The sequence below is a fragment of the Abramis brama genome (assembly GCF_963993115.1).
Source record: "Abramis brama genome assembly, chromosome: 5".
Taxonomy (NCBI): Eukaryota; Metazoa; Chordata; class Actinopteri; order Cypriniformes; family Leuciscidae; genus Abramis; species Abramis brama.
In genome coordinates this window covers 49,141,220-49,166,219 of record NC_139967.1, presented here as the reverse complement: position 1 = coordinate 49,166,219, position 25,000 = coordinate 49,141,220, and the positions used below count along the sequence as shown (strand labels likewise).

Here is a 25,000-nt window from a genome sequence, read left to right as displayed (position 1 = left end):
AATCCACTTGTTGATAAGAAAGGAGGAAAAAGACACATACGTCGTTAACATAGCGCGTTTTTTGCGCGTTCAGATTTCAAATGTAGGCGCGCGGCAAGCGCGCTCTTAATAGAATCGAGCGGCGCGCCTATGTCCATGGTTACATAGCAACGACAGACGTACGGGAGAGCAAGCGCTTGTGGAAAGGAGAAAGCGGTGCGAACTGCGCTCTCCATGATGACGAGGAAGTATCAGCAAATAATTAATTGTTTTCTAGCCCTTGCATTAGCTTTAGATATATTTATGGAGATGAGAAATGAAATAAAAAGCCGTCATTATGTCATTAATATCAGTCCATCAGAAAAGCAGTTCTAGTCTTATTCTTGGCTGGATAACTCTTAGCAGGTTTAAAAAGCCCTTTTAAAATTAAATATGAATGCAGTTTTGGATTAAATAAAAGTACAGTCAAGTCAAATAAAACACGTTTTATCTCCTGTATAGTTTGGTAACACTACGATAAGATACTATTCATTAACATTACTTAATGTGTTGTCTAACATAAACACATTGAGTGAACAATATATTTTTACAACATTAATTAATGTTTGTGAATGTTATTTAATACAAACACTTGATTGGTCATGTTTGTTCACTTCATTCATTGTGCATTAAATAATGTTAACATAAACAATAATGTAAGTAATGTTAAAAATGTATTTTTAAATTAACCCCTAAAGGAGAATAATTGCGACAGTATATAACTATTGTTTATTGTTAGGTCATTTTATCTAATGTTATCTAACAAATGGAATCTTATTGTGAAGTGTTTTTAATACTACAGTTTCCATCTTTGTAACCGTGATATACACTTTAATATATGTAAATTTAATCTAAATTAAGCTTTGGTACCGAAATTGGTACCGAGAACTGTGGATTTTCACTGGTATTGGTAACGAATACTGAAATTTTGGTACCGTGACAACACTAGTAGCTCTGTTAGCTCGGTAATTTAGACAATAGGCTGTTGACAGAGTAACGTTAACGTAGGTAATGGCTGTTATGTTATTTTCTTTTTAATGACGTTCCTTGTTACATGTTCATTGCTGGATTTATAAAAAAACATCAACCAATATTGCATATCCATAATTATTATAATGGATATAATTAAAGAATACTTACACTATAACGTAAATTAGAAGTGTAACGCAAAAAAAATGGATTTTTACACCTATTTTGAATTTTACTCGAATACAAATACAAATACAAATACTTTTCCCCCCTCAACAAATACAAATACAGATACAAATACCGGCTGCTTTGCACACCCCTAATACATACATACATACATACATGCATATATACATAAATACATGCATACATACATACATGCATACATACATACATACATACATACATAAATGCATACATATATATATAAGTATTTGAACACCCTGCTATTTTGCAAGTTCTCCCACTTGGAAATCATGGAGGGGTCTGAAATTGTCATCGTAGGTGCATGTCCACTGTGAGAGACATAATCAAAAAAAAAAAAAAACAGAAATCACAATGTATGATTTTTTAACTATTTATTTGTATGATACAGCTGCAAATAAGTATTTGAACACCTGAGAAAATCAATGTTAATATTTGGTACAGTAGCCTTTGTTTGCAATTACAGAGGTCAAACGTTTCCTGTAGTTTTTCACCAGGTTTGCACACACTGCAGGAGGGATTTTGGCCCACTCCTCCACACAGATCTTCTCTAGATCAGTCAGGTTTCTGGGCTGTCGCTGAGAAACACGGAGTTTGAGCTCCCTCCAAAGATTCTCTATTGGGTTTAGGTCTGGAGACTGGCTAGGCCACGCCAGAACCTTGATATGCTTCTTACAGAGCCACTCCTTGGTTATCCTGGCTGTGTGCTTCAGGTCATTGTCATGTTGGAAGACCCAGCCTCGTCCCATCTTCAATGCTCTAACTGAGGGAAGGAGGTTGTTCCACAAAATCTCGCAATACATGGCCCCGGTCATCCTCTCCTTAATACAGTGCAGTCGCCCTGTCCCATGTGCAGAAAAACACCCCAAAGCATGATGCTACCACCCCCATGCTTCACAGTAGGGATGGTGTTCTTGGGATGGTACTCATCATGGATTCTTACTGATTGTATGGGGTGGACAGGTGTCTTTATGCAGCTAACGACCTCAAACAGGTGCATCTAATTTAGGATAATAAATGGAGTGGAGGTGGACATTTTAAAGGCAGACTAACAGGTCTTTGAGGGTCAGAATTCTAGCTGATAGACATGTGTTCAAATACTTATTTGCAGCTGTATCATACAAAGAAATAGTTAAAAAATCATATATTGTGATTTCTGGATTTTTTTTTTTTAGATTATGTCTCTCACAGTGGACATGCACCTACGATGACAATTTCAGACCCCTCCATGATTTCCAAGTGGGAGAACTTGCAAAATAGCAGGGTGTTCAAATACTTATTTTCCTCACTGTATATATATATATATATATATATATATATATATATATATATATATATATATATATATATATATATATACATAGTGTACATTCCATGTAAAAATGACTTCATATCAGATTGTGCATTGATATTTATTGAAACGGGCACATATGCATAGTTTCGCCATCATACTGTCGTCAGTGTCAGCACTGACCGACACAAGCTGTAATTTATGGTCAAATCTGATGGAGATCTAGTACCTTGTACTAGACTGGTCTAAAATGTGTACTGAAAGTGAAGACTAAAATTTCATCTTTTAATATAATTTCATTATTTAATATTATGTATCTGTATTATTATTCTTCATTAGTATCCATAATCAGTTATAGTATTATCTTATGAAGTTTAAAATGCATGAGTTAGACTATAGATTGCATGGACACGTGTTTAAGGATCATATTTAGGGGAGCTGGGAGAGTTATATATTTTGCTTAGATGTATGTGTGCAATGCAACGTTCACTGAGCAGAGATGTTCATATATGATGATGATACTTCAACTGTGCACAATTGGCATGTTCTTTACGAGGAAAGGACTGTTTTTCAACTGATGCAAATGTACCACGAATGTATACACAGTAGGATAGTTTATTAATATGGAAAGTGGATTGTACCATGTGTAAGCATGAGGTATACGTTCCATTTTTAAACATATGTTTTTCTACCTTACAAGGAAGTAAGTCCCTCAGTGGTGTATATAAGCTCAATCTTACTGTAGTGACTCCAGAGAAACATAAGGCATGAGGGGGGTGAGGGAAATAGAGAAATGGGGAACAGAGAAATCTGGAATGAAGACCACCTCTCATGTAGCCTTATTCTTCTATGCCTGTTTCTCTCTTATGTCTGATACATGTATACATATATACAGTATATTAAATAATACATAAGAGATCACTTGGCAAAATATCTGGTGTTCCTTGATTCAACAATAATGGGGAAAAGCATGATTGTCAAATGATTGTGCCATATATCCGAGTGAAAGTTCAAGCATTCAGTTTAAAGTGCACTTGAGTAAAGTACAAATCCCCTAAAATGTTTCTTACAGACGGAGTGTGTTCTCATGTGATCTGTGTGTGTGTTCAGGTGACGGAGACTCGGACGGGTCCACTCGGCTGCAGCACGTATGATAACCTGGACTCGGTCAGTTCGGTTCTTCTTCAGAGTCCCGAGAGCAAACTTCATCTGCAAGGTGTGTGACTTTGTGCTTTATTATGTGACTTAGTGCTTTATTCTGACTTAGTGCTTTATTAAATGACTTAGTGCTTTATTATGTGACTTCTTAGTGCTTTATTGTGTCACTTAGTGCTTTATAATGTGACTTAGTGCTTTATAATGTGACTTAGTGCTTTATTATGTGACTTAGTGCTTTATAATGTGACTTAGTGCTTTATTATGTGACTTAGTGCTTTATAATGTGACTTAGTGCTTTATTATGTGACTTCTTAGTGCTTTATTATGTGACTTCTTAGTGCTTTATTATGTGACTTAGTGCTTTATTATGTGAATTAGTGCTTTATTAAATGACTTGGTGCTTTATAATGTGACTTAGTGCTTTATAATGTGACTTAGTGCTTTATTATGTGACTTAGTGCTTTATTATGTGACTTAGTGCTTTATTCCACTACGGTTTGTCTGACTTTTGATCTGCACAAGCTCAATCAAGCCAAAAACACCAGAATATTTACCTGCAGTAATGCTGCACAAAGAAGGACATGAAGAATAACACTTCAGTTGAACATCATGATTGAGGATGAAATAAGCTCAGATATCTTACAGTAAGTGTGAACAGCGATCACAGATGTTTAGGCCGACCGTAAACCTCCTAAAGGTTCTGGCAACACCTAGAACTGACTCTCTGAATCTGTCATCAGTCCAGCTGCTCGTGTGGCAAATTAAGAGGAGACAAAAAAACTGCAGAAATGTTTTCGTTTTCAGCATTTACATGTGAAAAAATATCATTATGTTTTTATAATTCTAGTCTATCAGAACACACTTTTTTTTGGATTTCAGTCTGTGCACATCTGCTGTACTGACAGATGTTTGAGAGAAGAAACACACAGTGTCACAGCTGCGACGAGACGCACGTGCAGAGAAAATACATGCGCATGAGTCTGATAATATACAGGTTACAGCAAGAGAACAGCAAGACATTTAACCATTAACTGACACATTTAGAGAGAGAGAGAGAGAGAGAGAGAGAAATAATATGTCGTAATTATAACTGTTCAACTCATAATTTTGGGTTTTTATGTCATAGCTTTGAATTATGTCATATAATTCATATAATTATATTTTTATCATGATTTTTCCATGTCATAATTATGACTTTCTTGTAATTTGGACTTGTCGATTTAGACTTTTTGTCAAAATAACGACTTTATATCTAAGTTAGTTTTGAATTGTCATAATTATAAAAATTTTATCATATTTTATTCATGTCATAATTATGACTTTTTTATCTCATAATTCTGAATATTATGATATAATGAATGTTTATGTCATAATTACAATTTGTCATGATATTTATCACAATTATGACTTTTTTTAATGTCAATTTTGACTTTGTTTTTATCTCATTTTTTTGTGTTAATAATAATAGGGTTAAAGTAAATGTAAGTGAAATTGACCGAACATGTCTTTTACCTTTTCCATGTTTATATGGACTTTTTATTTATTGCATAATTGTTTGTGTGATTTAGACAGATTATTAGTCTGTGATGAATTTGTGACTCTTCTATTAAATCCCACCAGCTCAAAAGAGTCATTTGTTCATGCAGTGCACTGCAGTGGTCATGCTGTAGAGTTGTGCATTTATCAGTTTGAATTATGTCATTTAATTCAGGCTGCAAACTCACTACAGCACATTAAACATCAGCTGTTTGTCTGTGAATGAAAACACATGTGAAAACACACGCTCCTCCATTGCTAGTGCTCACACTTTTTAATGTGAAGTTTGACACAAGTGCCTTACTCGTGTTTAATGGCATGTGTCGTGATTCATGCTTTCACTCTGTCTAGTTAGCCGAAGCACTCTGCTCTTTTATAAAGTGTCTTCCCTTTTGGTTAACTCACATTTTTTGTCATAATCTGAAGAAGCATCACTAACACATGTGAGGGTTCGTAATGAAAAGCATCATCAAATCTCCATCTTTTATCTCCATCTCGTTCTGATTTGGTCTGAGAGCTCTCTGTGTACGGCCTTTGATACACACGTCATTACGCTGAATAAATCCCGTCGCGAGCGTGTGATCGCGGTGTCTCGTCTTCATCTGCCATCAGGTTGTTGATGTTTGGAGAAAATGGATTTGATGAGCAAACATCTCTCAACATCTGCTGTATAATAGCTCATATAAGGTCACACATTTACACCACATCAGAAAAACTAAAATAATGCTTTGGTAAATCATAATTATGACACAGAAAGTCAAAATTATGAGATACTAGATAAGTAAGAATGATGACATACAAATTCATAAATATGAGATTAAAAATATATATATATATGCCATAATTTACTTTATCTCATAATTTTGATTTACTGTGTCAATTTGGACTTCTGTATTATACATATGACTTTTTATCTCAGAAATCTTGAGTTTAATGTCCTAGTTTTAAATTGTCATAATATTATTATATTTTTAAACGGATTTTCAGATTTTGTTCAACTTGTCAATTTTGACATTTTGTAATAATAATGCCTTTCTTATAATTTCGATTTGTCAGTTTTGATTTTTCCTCATAATTATGACTTTTTTATTTCAGAATTCTGACGTTTATGCCAGTTTTGAATTTTTATGTCATAATTTCAACTTTTTATCTTAGAATTTTAGTTTTCAGAATATGTCATAATTTAGACTAGAATTTCAATTTTTAATCTCATAATCTGATTTACCAAAGCATGATTTGGTGGTGAGAATGTGCTTCCAAGAGACCAGCTGACCGACATAGAACAACCACAGTCTAAACCATTATATTAACTATTGACAAACACAACTTTTCACAGAAAACACAAAATAATTTTGTAAAAATAACTTTATTCCTTTCATAAACAGCTGGACGACGCACCATGGAATAGAATAACACATTCTTGTTTTTAAATGTACTGCGCATGGTGTCTTTTGTCTTCTCTCAAAATCATTGGATTTATTTGTGTTGGTCTATTTCACCATACACAACATGTCTTTAGTAACTGTGTTGTAACGCCGAGGTTTAAATATAAATCTCCTGCTCTAAACAGTTCTGGAAGGTCAGAATGAAACTGCAAGGTGTTTAAGTTTAGTTTTCACTTTTTAACTTCAGGATTTTTCCCACCAGAGACTAAACCAGAGTCCGAGAGAACAGCTGTAGAAACTGATTATCAAGCGTTTTCTGAGGACAGTCGCAATATGTTTCGTTCTGTTCATCCTCCAACTTTTGCTTTCTCGAAATTGCAACGTCCTTGTTTGTTTTCAAGTCTTTGAGCGCTGTGTATTTCAGCACGGCCCTCTGCGGGTCGACTCTATATTCAGGACCGATTCTGCTGTGGCTTACGGCTTACTGAGTATTGCAGCGCATTGCATTGTGGGATACATTATTGTGTGGTGTGTGTTCTGTTGTTTATTACATATGTTGGTAAATGCATCAGGCCATAATTCTCTGCAAGTTGTGCGCAGAATACATAATATTTCCTGGATCATTGCATCCTTTTCTTAATTAGTATATATGTGTTGTAAATATATCTAAAACAATATATTAATTAATTTACAAATCAGACTTATTTTGAATTTATGTTTTCTTACCCTGTTGTTTTTTTCTTGATTTAACAAACAAGTCTTTTTATTTTGCTTTGCAAGTAAACATATCTTGTTTTAAGGATGCTGTGATGTTTTTATTGCAAAATAAACAATAATGATTACACAATTATTATTATTTAGCATTTTTAGAATTAATGTACTATTTTAAAGCTTTCAGGATGTTTTATCTGAAAGCTCTAAAAAGTCAAATAAAACCGTCATCCCTGAGCGGCGGATTGCTGCGTAACACACGTGTCTGAAAGTTCTGTCAAGGTTCTCTCAAAGTTATGAACAAACGTTTTTACAGTAGCATTAATAGAATATCTGTTCAAAGTTATCTGGTCTTTAATAACGTTATCAAAACGTTAGCACAAAAACATTATTTAAATGTTCATGGACTAGTTGTATATTAATCTAACATTCAGAACGTTCATAGAACATTCAAAAGTAACGTTTCAGTAATGTTGCAAAATGATAAAATGGCTTGTAACTTCTACACATTTTATGTATGTATGTATGTATGTATGTATGTATTTATTTATTTATTTATTTATTTATTTATATGATATTTTATTATTGCATATTATTTATTTATTTATTTTATTATATTTATATTATATTTATACATTTATGAATTATATTTTAATTTCTTTATTTTCTTTATTTTATTGCCATGAACAAAAAAAGAAGGTAATTGTGACTTATCTCACAATTTTGACATTTTCTTTTCTTGCAATTGCGAGTTTATATTTCCCAATTCTGAGAAAATAAGTCAGAATTGCTAGTTATAAAGTTGATAAATGTGTACATTTATAAAGTGAATATTTTGCAATTGTATCTTTATTTCTGTCTTGACGACTCTCGGAGTGTTTGGCATGGTAATGGCTATGACAATGTTGTGTGTTTGGTCTTAATGGAATAGATCTGCTACGCTTCTTCTGTAGAGCGAGTACAGGAGCTGCTACTGCCAATACACACACGACCCGCTGCTGTCAGCCAGATATAAGTCAGATATAATATCATGTACAATATAGCGAACATGAATTACCCGTAGCAGATCTAGACAGGTGGAGCTGGGGAAGGTGGAGGGTTTCTGAAAGCGCTGCACTGCTAATGCTAATGCTACCCAAGTATCTGAAGGTTGAGCAGCGAGCTCATTGGCTACTGATACAGCAGGGCCCAATCAGCTGCGCCCTATAGATAACCATGTGATTATGACAGGAGTTAAAGAACCTGTTAGCCTGCGCCATCTAGAGGTTCATGACAGAACTTTGGATTTCTTGCGATTGTCAGATTTGCAAGAAACAAAGTTGGAACTCCAATTTGTGCAAAATAAATGTGGAATTTTAAGAAAAAAAAAAAAAATAGAAAAAAAGTCGCAATTACCTTTGTTATTTTATATTGTGTGACAGAAACGTGCTTCCATTGATTACAGGAAAACTAGCGAATCATCACTATGCCACTGGTTTTTCCAACCCGATCTCACAGCAATTCATACGAATTTTACGAGGTGGCTAATTCGTATGAATTCGTACGAATGACCTACCCCTGACCCCGCCCCTAAACCTACCCCTGACCCCGCCCCTAAACCTACCCCTGACCCCGCCCCTAAACCTACCCCTGACCCAGATGCTTGACGTCATTCCTACTGTATCTATCAGACCGTATCTCTCTCTCTCTCTCTCTCTCTCTCTCTCTCTCTCTCTCTCTCTCTCTCTCTCTCTCTCTCTCTCTCTCTCTCTCTCTCTCTCTCTCTCTCTCTCTCCCCTCTCTCTCTCTCTCTCTCTCTCTGACAACTGAAGCGTTGAGTGCATGATTGACACGGACTGAGATTTAACACACTTTCATGAGCGAGACGTTCACGATCACGTCGTCTGTCGCCTCCATTAGATCTCCGTCTCCTTCGTCTGCATCTCTTAATGAATTAGGAAAGGTCACTTTGAGGGAATTGTTGTCGCCATTAATAAAATTGCCTTGCAATCCCCTGACTGCGGTCTAGTGCATGTAATAATCCTGATGGGAATATCGAAGGAGGGGAGGATCCAGACGTTTGAAGAAATCTGTAAACAAGATGAAGAATCGCCTGTGCTATTGCCTCAATGACTTCATTTCATAAAGCACATAATGAAATAGTTTGGCCAGAAATAAGACACCTGTCATCATTTACTCAGCCTTCCTGTCACTCTACATCCTGAAGATGTTCAGCACAGGCTTTCCCAACTGGGGGTTCGTAAAGTAACTGCAGGGTGTTCTTGAGTTGAAAAGCTTATTATTAAACTCAATGTAAAATTTAGATAAATAAATGTGGCTGTACAGTTAATCAAAATAAAACTTAAATTGTAATATAGCTTGGTGTAATTATCAAACCAAAGGCTTTGTTCAGTTATTATTATGTTTTTGAGTTTCTCAGTTCACAGTAAATCCTCTCTAATTCCATCCATCCATCCATCCATCCATCCATCCATCCATCCATCTCTCCATTGTTGTATATCATTCCATCCATCCATCCATCCATCCATCCATCCATCCATCCATCCATCCATCCATCATCCATCCATTCATCCATCCATCGTTGTATATCATTCCATCCATCCATCCATCCATCCATCCATCCACTGTTGTATATCCATCCATCCATCCATCCATCCATCCATCCATCCATCATTGTATATCCATCCATCCATCCATCTCTCCATTGTTGTATATCATTCCATCCATCCATCCATCCATCATCCATCCATCCATTCATCCATCCATCCATCCATCCATCATCCATCCATCCATCCATCCATCCATCCATCCATCCATCCATCCATCCATCCATCCATCCATCCATCCATCCATCCATCCATCCACTGTTGTATATCCATCCATCCATCCATCCATCCATCCATCCATCCATCCATCATTGTATATCCATCCATCCATCCATCCATCCATAGTTGTATATCATTCCATCCATCCATCCATCCATCATCCATCCATCCATAGTTGTATATCATTCCATCCATCCATCCATCCATCCAATATTTAGTGTATTTGCATGCCATCTTTATCCAGCATCATATAACTCTTGAGTATGCGAATGTATCCTTAAATTATTGAAATATTAACTTAAAATTTAATATTTAGAGTAGATTTATTTTAAATCTGGAGTAAATATTTTCAAGTTTTTTACTAAACGTTTAGCATAATATCAAAGCTGCTCTTTCCTAATCAGTGAGTAGACTATCTAATGGTGGATGAATAATGAATTGGATCTGCTTCTCAAACAAACCTAATATTAGGGCTTCAGAAGGAATTGGAATATATTTATATTACTTCTTTTTATCCTTTTTGAAGCTTCTCACGCCCTGGTCACTGTTTGCTTTCCTCGTATGTAAAAGAGCAGCATGAACATTCTGCTCAACGTCTGCTTTTCTGCTCCACAGATGAAAGAGAGTCATACGGGTCACGACATGTTGACAGTTCTTTTACGTTTGGCTGAACGAACCTTTTAAAGGGATGTTTTTGAAGGTCTGAAGATGAAGATCTTCACAGGTCAGTGGAGTTTAGAGGACTCGTTCTCTCTCAGTTCGTCCTGCTTCAGAATAATGAGCTGGTGGCTATTTTAAAAGTTCAGCGTTACAGTAATTCAGAAACAGCCTCCAAGGGTCGAGAATGACATGTGACATTTTCCGGTTGACACGCAGCCTCTCCGACGTGTTTGTCAGTGACTGTAAAAGTACATGATGTCATAGTTATAGTGTTTTATAAAACACTCTGTTGCGTCTCTGTTTTTCAAGCGAATTTATGCAACGGTTAGTTTCGGTCCACTAATAGTGTTGCATAAGCGGCGATCAGCACTGGAGCGCTTTACTGTTTGCTGGTCTGTGCCCGATGCTTTTTTGGGAACCATTTCATTTTCATTCCATTACCAAAAATGGTAACATCTAAATGAAAAATATTATGAAAAATATTATCACTGAAACCAACAAAATACTTTCTTTTATGCCAAGAAAGCAAATTTTATGGATTGAATCAGGTAGAAATAGCTGTTTAAGGTAATAATTGCCCCGTTTACAGTGTGTGTATCGAGCCACGGTCCAACATTGTGATGCATCGTAGTTGTATGTCATTGTAAACTGCGCCAAACTTCAAAAGTTTGTTTGTGCATCATAAAAGCAGCTGTGAGCTCACTGAGAAATTATTATAATAATTGCACTGCACTGTAGAATTTACTATATATATATATATAGTACTATACTATATATACTCATGTTTTTGAAAGACTCTCTTCTGCTCACCAATGCTGCATTTATTAAATAATTTTAATTTTATTGTGAAATAATATTACGGTTACAGTTTCATGCATGATCACATGATGGTCACATGATCCTTCAGAAATAATTTTAATATGCTTAATTTGATGCTCAATAAGTTATGATTAGTATCAATGATGAAAACAGTTGTTCTGCTTCAGAATTTTGTGGAAAACATGACAATTTTTATTTTACAGGATTATTTAATGAATAGAAATTTCAAGAACATATTTACTTTGAAATAATAATATTTTGTCTTTACTGTCACTTTTTACTAATCTCAAACCTTTTAACAGTAGTGCATATAGTATTTTTTGTCTTGTTTTTTTCCACTAAAAACAGGGAAATTTGAGTTTTAGAAACATAATGATGCAAGACATACATTTCCTTAATTTTCCCTATAGCTCCACTAGTTAATTTTTCTTAATGTCAAATATTGTTTGTTATCTTCTGAACACACACCGATCAAACACAGGCCAATCAGGGCCGTGCTTATATTCAGCACAACCGTGTGCGATATTGCTTAGATATTTACACAGCTTCCAAATGTTTTACAGTAGAGGCAGTTTTGCTCGCAGTCTTTTTGTTCCTCTCCGTCTTCTCGTTCAGAGAAAGTCGAGTGACTTTGCCTCGGGGTCTCTGGCGGAGCGTGATAATGACATGCTGTTACATTTCCAAGCGCAATAAAATCAACTTTGCCATCGTGTCGACCTCACAGACGTGTGCTAATCAGCTTCTGCAGGATCTTACATTTTCTTCTGTGGAAATGAAGGTTCAGGTTCTGTTGAGCGAGTGTGTGGTGAAATTGCTGCGTTGCTCCGTGGCCATCATGTCGGTGTGTTGGCCAGATTAGACTGTAATTGTGCCCTGAAACGCAGTCAGAACACACTGACCTTCAGTCCACGATGCCCTCGGCGAGTCTTCGCTCTATTACTGACGCCTGAGTTGCACCAGTGTGAAGGCTGACAGCGCTGGTGTCACAAACTGAGACTGAGAAACACGTAGGAATGAAATGCAATGACAGAACATGAACTACACAAGCTACTAAGGTTTTGAGCAGTAATGAAATGATGATCGACTGGTAAACTAGAAAATAAAACCACCGAATAGTTGACCAGTGGAAGATTTGCTAACTACTGTAGTTATGATAACATATATGGTGTGATGACTTTTGCAAGTGATATATACAGTCAAACCAAAATTCATTCAGACACCTTCAAGATTTCTCACATTATCACAGATTTTAGAAAATGGTAATAAAATGTGAGCAGAACTCAGGTGATATTTGACTGGTTTTGTCCGTCCTTCTGTTAGACTGTCTCACACATGAATTATGTTGAATATCTGTCAGCTGTTAAATTTAACTACACAATTAGATAATACCAGTTTAGCTCAACCAATCACCAAGCAATGCTTCATTGTGTTCAGTCTGTGTGTAAAAAGAGCATTAGCAATTAAAGAAAACACACTTCAGCAAAACATGATCAGCTCAAAGTGTCCGAATCATTTTTGCTCCCAAAATGTTACTGGTAGTCACTGAATGAGGAATATTTGGGTGTAATATGTCACAGTTTAGTTTGTTTTGCTCTCCTCACTTAAATGAACTATAGTGTCCTGCACACACTAGTAGAACATATAAAAAATTATATCTGGTGTCTGAATTATTTTTGGTTTGACTCTAAATAGGAAATAATTATATATGAAATCCTGTCAAAAAATGTCACATTCATGACATTGTAAAATGTCAAAGTTTAATCCCTGTTAAGTTTGCAAAAAATATAACCAAATATTGCATTGTGCAATCAATGTTTTAATGCATTTAAAGGTTGTAAATCCATTTGTTAGCACATTAAGGATTGCAAATGCATGTGAACAAGCTTGCAAAGTGAGTCCTTCTTAAACTGACTGACTGGTTGTCAATAATGAAAGCATGTAGGTTTGTGTTTTTCTTACACTTTAATGTAGTTTGAATTGCACAGGAAAAACACTGAAGGCTGAGCATAATTTAATTGTTTGAAAAAGTTTCTAGTTCCATTTCAAGCTGTTAATTTTACAGCACAGAAAGTGATTTTATTTGCCATTGGCTACATGACTGCTGTGCATGACAAATACATGTATTGTAGAAATACTGTGCATCGAGACCAAAGCCAGTCGGAGCAAACGAATACCACAGACGTCTAGCTGAGAATGCTAATTTTACACCTGAGAAGTGTGACGGATTGATTCGACAGTCCGCGTTCACTTCGAGGCAGCTCGCTCAGGTTTTACAGCTCATGTTCTTCTGCACTCTCGCTTGGCGTGTGTTTGCACTATCCCAGAATGCCTCAGTCAGCCTGGGGAACTGACTATTGATTGGTCGGAGAGATCATTCCTGCCCCAAAGACAGCGAAACGTAGACCAGCGCAGAACCCCAGTGTTGGAGACCCGAGCCGAGACCCGGTCCAGATTTACAGGCCTGGTCGGACGTCACCGATGCAGAGATATGGAGATGCTGGAAATGGATCATTTCATACAAAAGTGAGATTGTTTTGGTTGTGAATGTAAAACTATTTGGTGCAGAGCATGTTTCAAAGAGAGATATTTACATCTTAAAGTCGGCATTAAACGGAAGTTGCACTCGTCTTTTCTTCTCTGTTGTGCCGTATAAATCCGAGTGAAACGCTTCTGGAACAAGAACAAATGTGGGCAGGGCTTGATTTTGTCAGTGGGCAATTGATTGGATGATTGGATGGTTGTGGTTTGCTATTGGCTGATCTCATGTGAGTGACAGGTTGCCCCGCCCTTGTCATCAGAAAAGAGAAGAGAAGAGAAGAGAAAAGAGGAGAAGAAAAGAAAAGAAAAGAAAAGAAAAGAAAAGAGAAAAGAGAGGCACATAAAAAATAAAATAAAAAATGTGCACAGATAAATAATTTATAATAAACACTGCAATATTCCATTAAAAAGTAAAAACTGTCAATTTTGATTCCATGGTGGTCTTAAATTCCTCTGCAACTGATCAAATAAGGCAATTAGAAAAACAGAAACAATTAATGCATTAGATATGGAAATATAGCAATATTATAATGAGGAATATAGAGTGATGTCAGTAATTTACTTAAACATTCCATCTCGATCATTCATTAAACAAGAAGTCATGCCAACTCTGTCATGCCAATTAGCTTATTAACCTAATTAAAGATCCGTCTGTTCCATTGACTTGTGTTTATACGCATGTGGGAGAGCAGAAACGCAAACATGTGGTGCATTAAAAAGTTCGGGTTTGCTGAACTTTGACGTGTGGATTTGTATCAATAGAAAATGGATCATCACAGCATGACCTCTTCGCTGAATTAAAAGAACACACACTTTAAAGCTGCAGGTTTGCAGGAAAGTGGAGTCGATTTGAAATTTCTACATGTTGAATATATGTTTTCAAAAATGACAAGATCAGGACAGTTGCAGTGTCCGAAGGAATTTCCCATGTTCAAAGTCTAGTGTGACCGTCCCTTAAAGGCCCCCTGAAGTCAAAATGTAAGTTTTTTAGCTCTTAGGATGAGTATGATGCCTTAAGGTTATGAATAAGTTGGTGTGTTCCAAAAACAATGACAACATTTGCATTTCGGAGATATAAGGATTCAAAACTTAGTCTCTCACTTCCGCTAAAATGGATCAGGGATTTTTATGACATCATCACGGACTTCAGCTTCTCATCACATCTTCTGTCCAATCACATGCTCTCTAGAATCTAAAGCTCCGCCCCCTCTGCTATAAACACCAGCTGGCCAAAGCGAGCGTGGCTGTATCTGACTGTACGTTCGGTAGCAAACGCATGCTGGATCAACTGGATCAGCGCAGCGCTGAGATGTGTGTTCAGTTGCTCAAACGCTCGAGTTTTATTCCGTTTTCAGAATGAAATGGCTAGAATTTATTCACACCTCTAACGTTACTATTGAATCCAACGTATCAGGTAAACTAAACGTTATTGGCTATTTGAAAAGGGGGAGGGGCCAATCAATATGTCCCACCTTAGCTTCCTGTTTCAGTGGAAATTACGTCAACGTCTCATACAAAGCTGTGCGTTTAAAGGCACTTCAATGTTGTCACTCACAACTTTTATTTTGGCGGCACGGCGTCCGAGCCTGAGCACACAGCGCTCCCATTCTCCGTCTTCATTAGTTTATGATCTGTATACAGTCCTATCTAATATGTTATTATATTGAACTGTTGAACAAAGAAAGTATACGGTAGACGGAACAGGATTATTGCATTTCCTGGGTAATTGATGCTGAGCATAAAAACATAATCATGTTTCGCTTGGTTCCTTCAAAGTTGCGTTGGATTTCCTCCGTAGAGTCTGGACTTTGGCGTCGATCCATCTATCGCTGTTTTGCATGTTTGTGGAGTAAATAGACTATAAACTGTGTGTTTCCAGTTCTTATTGTTGTGAGTTTGACACTACTATGAAGCTAATTTAGTCCCCCTAAAAGGTATATAAAGCTAAACTAAACTAAACTAAACTAAACTATAACTACAGTTGTTCCCAGTTCCTGTGGTGCGAACGCCAATAGTTATATAGTTAAAAAATGCTGGGTTGTTTCAACCAATGTTTGGGTTGTTTCAACCAATGTTTGGGTTGAATATGGACGAATCCAACCGTTGTGTTTAAAAACGTAATTTAATTATTTTTTGTGTTTGTCCATATTTGACCCAAACATGGGTTGAAACAACCCAGCATTATTTAGAGTGTATAAAATCGTTCCTCTGGTGCGAAGCCCTCTTATCTTTGTCAGGTCACTGAAACACTGAATGAAATCTGGAGATCCCTTTAAAACCTTTACAAATGGAAAGAGCTGCAGATATTTCCAGTCCCATTTCCCATTAACACTGTTAATGCACATTGAAACTATTTTTCAGAAAATGTAGCTCATAAATGGCAATAAAAGCAGAACACCTGCTGGCAGTGGCCACAGATGAGAAACACACACTGCTGGGATTTTACAATGCATTCTTTTTAAAGTATTGGTATATTGATTTTTCCTATCTTATTTTTCCTGTAAAAGTTTCTAGATGAACGGAAGCTTTATGGCTTTGGTTCCACAGAAGTTATTTGTAGTATAATATTAATATGGAGGAGGGATGATGCTGAACAAAATGCTGATGATGCAGTTTTCTACGGATGCTTGTTTCCGCCACTGAATGAAACATTTTAAAAGATAAATGCAACTTATATCTTCCAATTGTGTGTTATAAAGTCAGAATTGCGAGATATAAACATACAATTCTGAGAAAAAAGTCAGAATTGCAAGTTTATTTCTTGCAATTGCAAGTTTATATCTCACAATTCTCTCTTTATAACACACAATTCTGACTTTGTAATGCACAATTGAGACTTTATATCACACAATTCTCACTTTATAACACACAATTCTCTTTATAACACACAATTCGACTTTATAACACACAATTGACACTTTATATCACGCAATTCTCACTTTATAACACACAATTCTGACTTTGTAACGCACAATTGAGACTTTACATCACACAATTCTCACTTTTTAACACACAATTGCAAATTTATATCACGCAGTTCTTGCGAGATGTAAACTCGTAATTGTCGGAAAAAAAGTCATAATTGTGAGACAAAAAGTCGCAATTACCTTTTTTATGTTTTATTCTGTTTCCATAGATTTCTCTTTGAGTTTATACCTATACAACTCAAGGCACAGTTCAGTAACGTACTGAGTCATACTAGAATCTGTTTCAAATCTATAGTCAAGATCCACACTAACTCTAATGCCAATTTCACTCGAAGACATTAGATATTAGACAGGGTTGATTGGTGGATGTGGGTAAAAAGACTGAAAAAACGATGTAAATTAAAGCAAAACATATAAGCATAGTGTCATTACGTAAACATTATGTAGTCATCGACATCAAACCGAGGGATAATGTCTTCCTGTGTTGAAAATAATGATACAACTATGATGAGAAGGTTAATGTATCAATCTTCACAGCGCGAGATTGCTTCTCTCTCTTAATTTGGAGTAAATACATGAAGGAAAATCAACTATCAAAGCTGTAGATAAATGAGTGCATGTTTTTTATTAATTTATTCATGACATCAACAGTTAAAGACATTCCACAGCACAGCATGACTGTTCTCAAGAAAAATAAATAAATCAATCATGAGCAAAATAAATATTAATACTTGTGAATATGAGTCAGAGTGGATCTGTCTACAACCTACACATAATAGTATAACTAAAATGTATCTTCATAAATGACTGATTTGGAACATTGCTGTACATCGCCAGCAACACAACCTTTTTATTATAAGCCACGACAGATGCTGGTGTTTGCAGATTACAGAATTACTAACTATAAAATGGAAAACGTTACACTGACTTGGTTTCCATTGTCTGTGAGTGAAGCTTAGGAAACCTGCGGAAAAATAGACATTTTAGACGCAGAAAATAAAGCCGCCTTTTCATGAAGGGTTTTGGATTGTGACATTTTCATTGATACTTCCACAACATCTGGTACAGCAATGAAATAATCCAATCCCATCCATCACTGGATATCGTTCCTTCCATCCATCCATCCATCCATCATTGTAGATCTTTCCATCTATCTATCCATCCATCCATCATTGTAGATCTTTCCATCTATCTATCCATCCATCCATCCATCCATCCATCGTTGTATATTGTTCCATCCATCATTGTAGATCTTTCCATCCATCCATCCATCCATCCATCCATCCATCCATCCATCCATCCATCCATCCATCCATCCATCCATCCATCCATCCATCCATCCATCCATCGTTGTATATTGTTCCATCCATCATTGTAGATCTTTCCATCCATCCATCCATCCATCCATCCATCGTTGTATATCGTCCATCCATCCATCCATCCATCCATCCATCCATCCATCCATCCATCCATCCATCCATCCATCCATACATCCATCCATCCATCCATCCATCCATCATATTAAAGTAATGAGAATCATGATCAAGAACAATGAGAATTATATCAACAATAAAAAGAAGAGTGCAGTGCAACTGTGACATTTTGGTCATAACTGGTAAAAAGGCTTCATCTTTTTTATGCATACTAACTTATTTCTGTATTCCTTTCTTTTTAAAATTTTGCAGTGAAATGTGAAAGGATATTTCCAGATTCACGTGTGTTTGCTTGTTATTCTCCTGGCATTCTCAACCGGTGACATCAGTAACTTCAGGATATCGATTTGAATAAAGATGCACCATTTGGGAGCAATAAATAACATGAATCAAGGAGAGGGCATCTCTAAGCAGTCGTAGTTAAAACGAGCCGTTTATCGGTTCATTCACACCGTATTTTCTCTCCGACAGACGCGAGGCTCTTAAGAGACGTTTGGAGACACACTTATGAATCCACGACTGAAAGAGGAAATAAAGTTGCTTTTTGTTGTTGCTTGTTTTGTTTCTCTCTTTCACACACACACCCGTTCTGCTCTTGCTGGAGCCATAAGCCCATCCTGGAAGATTTATGAATACGTTAGAATAGCCTGAGCCAACAGTTTTCAAAGAAGTGGAGTGAAAATAAATTAAATAGCCCCACAGGCAATTCATCTGCTGCTTGATGGATTACATACTCATCTTCATACTCTCTCTCTCTATCTCTCTCTCCTGCTCTCGCTTTCTTCAAAAGATTGGCAAACATTTGGCAAACAAACGAACAAACACGAAACAACTCAATTAGGACATATGCGCAACGAAGTCTGTCAGTGATGAATTGTGGATGGAAAATATGTCTGGGATTGAGGAGACAACATGATGAAAAATGATTTGTCTTTCGAGGTGACAAGATCAATGTTTATTTCTTTCTCAGGGAAAGACTGACAACATGCCCATAAATTCTGGGAAACGTTTCTGGAGTCTTGTATGAGGATTTAGGGGTCGTATCATGCATTTCGATGTCACTTTTTTTCTTTTTTTTTATACTACCCATCAAAAGTTTGGAATAAAATATTTTCTGCTTACCAAGGCTGCATATATTTTTATCAAAAATCAAGTAAAAAAAAAAAAAAAAAAAGTGAATATATAGTAAAGTGTAATTTATTCCTGTGATCAAAGCTGTTTTTTTTTTTCAGCATCATTACTCCAGTCTTCAGTGTCACATGATCCTTCAGAAATCATTCTGATATGAATATAGATGCAAACAGAGGAAGAGAAGAGCGTCGCACTGCAAAATAATCAGAGGCTCTGTTGTTCACTTTGTTAAGCAATACGGATCGAAAGCTCAGTATGACGGACAATCCAATCACGTTTAACTGCAGCGAGAGCGTCAGACTCAGTCGTTGAAGATCATTCCCCTTATAAACGCACAGTCACTGGGCATAGCTCTTCTGTAATGGTACATCATTTAAAAGATTGATGCCACTGTCCTCATATTCGGCTCTCGGGTTGCCAGGCATCCAGCGGACTGATGAAATCCTTCCTCGCTGACCCTGAGGTCAACTCTCAATCTGAGGTGGTCAATCAACAGTGAGTTTCTATTTGGACTGGTGGGGCAGATAAATCAGCCATTCCCCTCCTCCTTGAGACCAGCTCTGACAGTAAATATATTTTCGTAGCCCTCATCCTCCAAAGCAATTTCAAGATGCTCTGTTTTTATATTGATTCGGTTTTAGTTTTCTGATGCTCGCGACCGTCCCTTCAACTCATGCGTTTATTTACACCAACAGAATGCAGCACAAATCTGTTGCTTTTGTTGACGTCAACTCAACAACACTGGTAACACTTCACAATAAGTTTCATCAGTTAACTTGAACTAACAATGAGCAATACATTTGTTACAGTATTTATTAATCTTTGCCAATGTTAGTTTATAAAAATACAGGGTAACACTTTATTTTACAGTGTCCTTGTTACATATGTCACATGTACTTATCATAGTAATAACAGTAAATTATGCATAATTACATGCAACTAACCCTCAACCAAACTCTAATCCTACCCTAACCCTATAGTAAGAACATGTAGTTAATTAATATTACTCAGTACTTAAATATATAATTACACTGTAACAATGACACCTTAAAATAAAGTGTAACCAAATCCAGCTGTTCATTGTTTGTTCATGTTAGTTCACAGTGCATTAACTAATGCTAACACATACAACCTATAATTTAAATAACGTATTACTAAATGTTGAAATTAATATTAATACTGCTGTTAATTAATTAATATTAATATTAATGCTGAAGAAGTATTGGTCATTCTTAGTTCATGTTAACCAATGAACCTGACTGTAAAGTGTTACCACAACAAAGTTTCATATAGTTTATAAAGTTTCTCTGCATGTTTTTCGGACAAAGCTATTCTGCTATAAATGTGACCCTGGACCACAGATCACATGGGTAATTTTTGTGAAATTGAGATGTATACATCATATAAAAGCTGAATAAATAAGCTTTTCATTGATGTATGGTTTGTTAGGATAGGACAATATTTGGCCGAGATACAACTATTGAAAATCTTGAATCTGAGGGTGCAAAAAAATCGAAACATTGAGAAAATCTCCTTTAAAGTTGTGCATTTATGTTGGCGATTGTGCTGCATTCACTCACAAAAATGCATGTTTTATATATTTACAGTAGGAAATGTACAGAATATCTTCATGGAACATGATCTTTACTTAATATCCTCATGATTTTTGGTATGAAAGAAAAATCAATAATTTTGACCCATACAATGCCACAGATATACCCGTGCGACTCGAGACTGGTGACGTGATCCAGGGTCACATATGTGTTTAGAACTGAGCAGAGATCAGTGTGTATTTCCTCAGTGTTTCACTCAGTTTTGTGCACAGTGCAGTTTCAGCTTCACCCTTCAGACAGCAGTCTTCCTCATTAGCCAGGCAATCTTTGCATGTCACTTTCTGTCTTTATAGTCATTGCCTACCTTTTTTGTCTGGCAGCCTCTGTGGAATAATGCTGTATTGACACTTGTGCCTATTAGTCATTTTTACAGTTAGTGTAATAGTCTGAAATCACATTTTGCTGGAGTCTATGCTAAATAAGTAGTATTTTACCACACCTGCTGATATCAGCTTGAAGAGACTCGAGGAGTCAGCGTGCCTTTCATTCCCCATGCTTCAGATTTGTGACATTTTGTAAGTAAGCCTATGTAATATAACAACCCAGGCTTGCTGGAGGAACGTGCCTGTGGTGACATTTCTGCACTATATTACATTGATTCTTGAAACACTTTCAAAGTGAAATGCTTAGTGAGTGGCGCTGAAAGCATGTTCAGTTTTATCCGAAACATGAGTGAGAATCTGGCGATGGTTTATTGCATTGGTTGTTGTATGTATTGTGGAAGTTTGGAAATTCATTTTCCAGTGAGTGTGCATTTGAAAATAACGTAACATACACTAAACCTAAAATGTATTACACTGTGTGCAAACCAGATGTGACGCAATGGTTTCTATTTAAAAAAAAATGGTTTCTATTTTTCTTTGACGTCGCGGCTGGAACAACAACATGCAAATATGACAATCTCAGGTACTGATTATGTGCTTTAGTTAATGTTAAAAGCGTGGAAATAGATAATTTACCTCAGATCTTGAAAACAAATCGAAGGAGACAAAAGCGTTCCAACTGTTGAGTGTATTCTATGACAAAGATTGTTTCAGTAACTCAGTATGTATTTTAATAATGGTAAAATGGTGTAATATTTATGAATTTGATGCACTTGTCCATTTGGTTGCAAGTGCTGTGCACTTACAGAGAGACTCCGCCCACACTCTCTTCCGATTGGCTGTGATTTTTTATTGATTGGTTGTGAGTGCAGTGCGCTTGCAGAGAGACTCCACCCACACTCTCTTCTGATTGGCTGTGATTTTTGATTGATTGGTTGTGAGTGCAGTGCGCTTACAGACAGACTCCGCCCACACTCTCTTCTGATTGGCTGTGGTTTTTTATTGATTGGTTGTGAGTGCAGTGCGCTTGCAGAGAGACTCAGCCCACACTCTATTCTGATTGGCTGTGATTTTTGATTGATTGGTTGTGAGTGCAGTGCGCTTACAGACAGACTCCGCCCACACTTTCTTCTGATTGGCTGTGATTTTTTATTAATTGGTTGTGAGTGCAGTGCGCTTGAAGAGAGACTCAGCCCACACTCTATTCTGATTGGCTTGTGAGTTTTGATTGATTGGTTGTGAGTGCAGTGCGCTTGCAGAGAGACTCCACCCACACTCTCTTCTGATTGGCTGTGATTTTTGATTGATTGGTTGTGAGTGCAGTGCGCTTACAGACAGACTCCGCCCACACTCTCTTCTGATTGGCTGTGTTTTTTTATTGATTGGTTGTGAGTGCAGTGCACTTGCAGAGAGACTCCACCCACACTTTCTTATGATTGGCTGTGATTTTTTATTAATTGGTTGTGAGTGCAGTGTGCTTACAGAGAGACTCCGCCCACACTCTCTTCTGATTGGCTGTGGTTTTTTATTGATTGGTTGTGAGTGCAGTGCACTTGCAGAGAGACTCCACCCACACTTTCTTCTGATTGGCTGTGATTTTTTATTGATTGGTTGTGAGTGCAGTGCGCTTGCAGAGAGACTCCACCCACACTCTCTTCTGATTGGCTGTGATTTTTTATTGATTGGTTGTGAGTGCAGTGTGCTTACAGAGAGACTCCGCCCACACTCTCTTCTGATTGGCTGTGGTTTTTTATTGATTGGTTGTGAGTGCAGTGCGCTTGCAGAGAGACTCCGCCCACACTCTCTTCTGATTGGCTGTGGTTTTTTATTGATTGGTTGTGAGTGCAGTGCACTTGCAGAGAGACTCCACCCACACTTTCTTATGATTGGCTGTGATTTTTGATTGATTGGTTGTGAGTGCAGTGCGCTTGCAGAGAGACTCCGCCCATACTCTATTCTGATTGGCTGTGATTTTTTATTAATTGGTTGTGAGTGCAGTGCGCTTGCAGAGAGACTCCGCCCACACTCTCTTCTGATTGGCTGTGATTTTTGATTGATTGGTTGTGAGTGCAGTGCATTTGCAAAGAGACTCCACCCACACTCTCTTCTGATTGGCTGTGATTTTTGATTGATTGGTTGTGAGTGCAGTGCATTTGCAGAGAGACTCCGCCCACATGTTTTTTTCACGTCTCATAATCGAGTCGCTTCTTGTGGACAGACGCATTGCTTGTCGCTGGAACTGTATCACATCTCGTCTCGTTAGGACAAAGTGTTAGTTTACAAATCATGCTTGGTAAAAGTGTTTTGAGATCATAACATAATATTTAGCAAGAAACCACGCGGGAATAAGTGTAACAAGTAGTTAATTTCAGCTGGAAACTGTTTGAATTGTATTTATATGGATGTTTTTGGATTTTTGCAAAAACATCAGTGTTCTAATGAGCTTATATTGAGCTTATGTAATATAATGTGCTGAGAAGCTGGTTTATGTTTCCTATCAAACTTTTACTACGTGCTTCTAGATTGGCTCTCATTGGCATTTCAGCAGCACCAACACGTCTCTGAGTAATGGAAACTCAACGGAAAAAGGTTCCTGTGCGAAAGCGTTCATCCGAGGCTGATGGCACTGGTTAAAAAGACATTTATTTTACGTGTGATTTCTGATATATCACTGCCGACCTGATCTGCATTCCTGAGCTGTTACTGAAGTCATATGTGCTGTGTTTTATTTCACAGCGGTAAAGGAGCGGGCTGTGCTATCGTTGCACTGTTATAAAGCTATGACCCTTTAAATGAGCCTCTGTGGCGTCCACTCACTGTGATTACACAGCCCGCTTCCGAACGTCTTCAGCTTTTAATGTGAGTTTTAACAGGAACTGAGCCATAATTTAACACCTTATTCAAAGCAATGCCTCTCATTCCATCAGAGCATTAGGTAATGGTTATTTTGTGAATTTGAGGGCATACAATGCTCAATTAATCTCTGATGAAACCTTTGCTTATGAGGTGGAGTGTGCCAGGAGCCCGTGAACTCTGGAATCAGGCCCGATTTGACACATAAAACTGCAGAGAGTCCCATGGATAAAGTTTAACATTTAGATATCATGATTCTCGCCTGCACAAAGGGCACATGCAAGAGCCGATCGATAGCTCAGACCTTAAGGAGAAATGCATTTATTGGTTGATATTTAAGAGGTGTCAAGATCAGATCCACGAGGGCATCATATTAAAGTATATTACCTGAGAATAGAAATGCATTGGTACCAAATGTACAAATGCAACATAAATGACTGTAAATGCATGATGAAATCCAGGGCATGTAGAGTCACACACTTTAATAACGAGCCGTTGAATGATGAATGGTTGGCGATTGAATAAACCAGAGCTGTAATTTACGTGCGGAGCCACTGGGAGAACGGCTGGGAAACGCTGCACTTTGACATGATGAAATGCAAGAAT

General features: G+C 37.0%; 1 protein-coding gene across 1 annotated transcript in view; it reads left to right on the top strand.

The window, feature by feature from the left end:
* brinp1 (bone morphogenetic protein/retinoic acid inducible neural-specific 1) overlaps positions 1–25,000 on the top strand; it is a 188,205-nt gene that overhangs the window by 131,871 nt on the left and 31,334 nt on the right. Inside the window, exon 5 of the mRNA XM_084114158.1 lies at positions 3,593–3,698. Coding sequence (XP_083970284.1) covers positions 3,593–3,698 — 106 coding nt within the window. The remainder of the gene's footprint in view (positions 1–3,592; positions 3,699–25,000) is intronic.